Source organism: Plectropomus leopardus, unplaced genomic scaffold (assembly GCF_008729295.1).
Source record: "Plectropomus leopardus isolate mb unplaced genomic scaffold, YSFRI_Pleo_2.0 unplaced_scaffold2565, whole genome shotgun sequence".
Classification (NCBI taxonomy): domain Eukaryota; kingdom Metazoa; phylum Chordata; class Actinopteri; order Perciformes; family Serranidae; genus Plectropomus; species Plectropomus leopardus.
In genome coordinates, this window is record NW_024627879.1 from 1 (window position 1) to 4,668 (window position 4,668).

Consider the following 4,668-nt stretch of genomic DNA (forward strand, 5'->3'; position numbering starts at 1 on the left):
AATAATGACATTAATCTAGCACCTTTCATACAACAAGTGCAGCCTAACGAGCTTTACAAGGAAGACCTGACATGCAGCGAGAGCTCGTCATAAAAACACTTTAAGATCGAATAAAAGATCAGAACTTCTTCATTATTTTATTCGATATTTGTGTGAAATCTGAGTGGATGAATTCTCGAGTCTTTACGAGGTCACGCTGACCTTTGACCACCAAAATCTAATCAGCTGATCGTTGAGTCCGAGTTGACGTTTGTCAGATTTGAAGAAATTCTGTCGCCGCCGCAGAAGATAAAAAGTAAAACAAAAACAGAATAACTGCGGACAGACTTTATCTCTCACGTCCCACTGTGGTGGTCTGTTATTGGTTATTGAACACTGGATTGTGGTTGATTTTAAGTGTTGTTATTATCGTCACGTTGATTTAACGACAGAAATGTCGGCGCCTCCTCAGAGGTGTGACGGGGACGACCCGTGGCGTCATGCGGCCTGCGAGTCTGAGGCTAAAACACCGAGGAGTGTTTTACAATTGAAGTTTGGAAGGTATGTTTTCTTTAAAAAACAAGTTTTATGATTTTTATTTTTAAAATGGAAAAAAAATTTAGAATATTAAAAAAAAATAAAATAAAATTGCCAAAAATTAAAAAATCTTGTCTTTTAAAATTTGATTTTGAAGGAAAACACGCCCTGAGAGACGCCCGGCCTAACGACGCCCCTGGTTTCCGTTTTATTTAAAAGGGGAACTGTAATGGTGGTGGTCTTGGTTGTGCTGCCATTATTACGAGCCACGCCTCCACTATCAGTGTACGCACGGGACTCTTATCAACACCCACAATATTTGCACGTGACATAAAATCAGCATCATAGAGTCAGCATCATTTAGTAAATGTAGAATTATTATTACTGTAATGTGACGCGTTTGTTTCCATTATTGCTGAGCATCTCTCTCTTTCTTTTTGTCATAACTGTAATTCAACTGTTATTTACGACATCTGTTGCACGTCTGCTTCGGTTACAGGGTTTTTTTGGGGAGTGTTTCCTCAGGTGATGTGAGGGTCCGAGGGCAGAGGGATGGTGCCTGCTGTAAAGCCCTCTGAGGAAAACTGTGTTTGTGATAATGGACTTTTTAAATAAACTGACTTGACCTGAACTGACTAATGTACGTATAACAGCCGAGTGTCTTAATTGTCTTCTTAAGTGTCATTAATTGTTTTGTGCTTTGTTTTGTTTTTGTTTTTTGTTAAGTGTCATTTCAGCACCGATCGCGTCTTAAAGGTAGAATTTAAGCACCGTATCGGAAAAAGCCCAAATTCTGGCCGACAGCCGTCTGCAGACTGAAGCTCTCAGAGACTGACGGAGCGGCAGGACCAGGTTCAGCTCAGAGCCGCAGGTCCGTTCGGTACCTTTGTTTCCAGCGTCCTCGATGATCTGATAAACCAGCTTCTCCTGGTTGTCCGAACCTTTCATCTTACTGAAACACACGAAGAAGAGAGCAGGGGGCTGATGGGAAATATTCAGCTTCAAAGAAGGCTAAAGTGACAGAGAGCAAACAGGTGTGTGGCGTCTGTCCGTCAGGTGAGTTTACCTGGAGCTCTGCCCGTCCTTCATCCGGTACAAGAGCCCCGAGCTGTTCCTCAGCAGGTCCAGCTGACCCTGAAACACAGCAAGAACTGATCAATAATCACACTGATAACTGATCAATAACCCATAACTCGGGCTGGGTGATGTGGAATAAAGTATATTAATTAATGTTTTTCATATCAGACGATATCGACATTTATCACGATATAAATCGAATCAGTGTTTCTGTGGAGCTTAAAGGTTCCTTTGACTCCTCAGTGAGATATGAAGATATCATCAGGTTCATTTTGGGTTAAATATTTATTTTCTGTCAGACATTGAACATGACAAATATACTGTAGAACAGCATCACCAGCTGGAGGACCTATTCTACTAAAACTCACAGAGGTCCAGGTACTAAAATGTCCTCTCAGCCCTACCCAGAACTGATCAATAATCACACTGATAACTGATCAACAGTCACGGCGTGGGTGATGACATCACGGGGTTACTGACCAATGAGAGCAGCTTGTTGATGGCCATGGCTCTCTGCTGCGGCTCCAGGTGAGGCATGTCGTTCTGGATCACCTGATCTGTGATGCCGTGAGGAAACTGCTGACACAGCAGTTTGATCCTGAAAAGATGAGGTCATTCGTCATCGCTTTAAAACATTAAAATGAATAAATATATACATAAATACATAAATACAGCTCTTTGATCCTTAATACCACCACGTCTTTCAGTCATTAACACCTTTAAAAAATAAAATAACTATTCATGTTAAAATAAATAAATAAGAACAGCCGTTTGAAGCATTTGATCATGAATGGATTCATTAATAATTTAAAAAATAAATAAATAAATATATGTTGCTAAAATAAAACACTTTGGGCTCTGACATGATATTATACAATTAATTAAGAAAATAACGAACAGATTCAGTGATTGTTAAAATAGTCAATTTATAGTTTAAAAGAAAGTTAAAGAGTTTTTTTTTTTTTGCTATAATCATGATTCAAAGAAAAAAAAAGAAAGTAATTTTTTACTTATTAAGAACATTTTTTCCAAAATGTTTGCTGTCAGATAAAAGGTGGCGTTTTTGTTTGTGAAAACAGGAAATATCTGCCGTTTGTTGGTGTTTTATTCTGCAAATTAAAGTGATGAAACTGCCTGAACTCTCATCCATTGATTACATTAAAAGAAAACACGTTATTGTTATTATTACTACTTTTTTTTTAATTAAAGAATCCATTTCTTTATTTATACATATTATTTATTACTTTTTGACATTAAAAATGCAATGTCCAGGAAAAAAAACATTTGATGAACTACATCTTGTGTCTGAGCATTTTTAAGACTTTTAGAGGATTTATTTAAGTCATTTTAACACCAGTAGTCTTTATTTTTAGATTAATACATTCAATGTCTTTTAAGACTTAAGGAACTGAAACAAACAAACAAATCGGATATTTTATTGTACAAAGTAAAATAATTTTGTTGACTTCTTGTCTGATCCTAAATTTTATTATTTAAATTTTGAATATTAACCATTTAATGACTTCTTGTGCTCACCGAAAAACAAACATGATTTTGTGAAGTTAAAGTTTGCATTTTTGGCCTTTCACATCTTTTCAGGAGCTGCAGATTCTCCGTTAGAGAGACATGCAGATTGTCCTGTTTTTGTTGTCCTCTGGACATTTTTTTTACATGTTCAGGTGAAGTCAAACCTCCAGTTTACTGCAGAGAAACTGTTTCCAGCAGACACAGCAGCTGGATGAACTGCGACATTTAACGAGTTTACAACACGAAGAACTCTGAGGACTAAACTTGAATTCGGCATCACATTCAAACCACCAAACAACTGAACCCATGAAGAACCTGCTGAGAGACCGAGACTACCCTGCCTTAGAGGAGGTAAACGTGTGAAAATGTTCAAACTTTTGGTTGGAATAATGAGCTGTCTGGATGCCGAACTTACAATAAATTCACTGAGATTCAGAAAATGTTTTTATCCGGATCGAAAAGTTTGAGTTTAACTGAAAACAGGCGCGTAAACACTAAATCCGTCAGAATCTGAGCGGAGTTCGGCGCTCCGTCTCCGGGTAAACAGCTCCGTCTCCGGGCGGCGCACTCACCGGTTCTCCACCTCCGCGGGGTCCGGCGGGCTCGCCTCCTTCTTCACGTTAACTTCCGACATTTTTAACTCCGACTTTATTTTAATTTCTTTCTGTCTGAAAGTTAGCCTGTTAGCTGTTAGCCTGCGAGCTAATGTTGTATCAGAGGGGCACGTGAGCTCGGGGTCCTCAAACACTCAGCTGACCGCGTGAGGCGCCTAAAAAACTGCCTGTTAAAAAAAAAAAAAAACACCGTGAGAAAAAAAACCTAAACCTAAAAAAACATCCAAACCGCAATGTTTGTGCACCACAGTCACGACCTGCTTCATTATATCATATTTTATTCAAATTTTGAATGATCTAACTTTAAATGGCTGTATATTTTTGGCGGTTTTTAAAACAACATTTTTCAATGTTTTTTTTTTCATCTTTGAAATTTGACTTTTTTTGACTATTTTATTATTTTTTTGATGATCTTTACGGAAAACCTTTTTGGAGAGCTTTGTGGGAGGGGACTTTAAGAAAACATTGAGTGTTTTCTCTTTTTAAAAATCAGATTTATTATTTACTTTTTTTAAATGGTGAATTTTGAAATAAACTGTGGTAGATTTTTACAGACAAGATTTTGGGGGGTTTTGGTGATTGTTAAAGACAATATTTGACATTCAGAACAATATTTTTATTTAAATGGTGATTTTTTAAAAAATATATGGCGATTTTTAAAGAAACCTTTAAAATGCTGACGAGTTTTTCTTATACAACATTTTCCTGCAATTTTCTGACATTTCTTTTGATTATTTTTAGCAATTTTAAAGTGAAACATGCCCTCCAGTGTTTGTTTGTTTTATTTTTTAAAATAATGTAACTCGTGAAAAGTATATAATTGACTTCATTATTGTAGCAAAACATAATGTACATAAAAATGATTTGGTTGAAAGAATATCCCCGTTTTATCATTTTAAAGATACAGATTTTTAAATTTACCTGACTACTGTTG

At 36.7% G+C, this 4,668-nt stretch overlaps 1 protein-coding gene across 1 annotated transcript; it reads right to left on the reverse strand.

Moving 5' to 3' along the window:
* Positions 1-1,352: 1,352 nt before the first annotated feature.
* Positions 1,353-3,856, reverse strand: LOC121966715 (DNA-directed RNA polymerase III subunit RPC6-like; the record flags this gene model as incomplete). Its single annotated transcript, XM_042516781.1, has 4 exons — positions 3,693-3,856; positions 2,074-2,191; positions 1,583-1,650; positions 1,353-1,468 (listed from the first exon to the last, which is right to left on the reverse strand). Coding segments are annotated over exons 1-4 (364 nt in total), but the record flags the coding sequence as incomplete, so codon positions are not given.
* Positions 3,857-4,668: the final 812 nt, after the last annotated feature.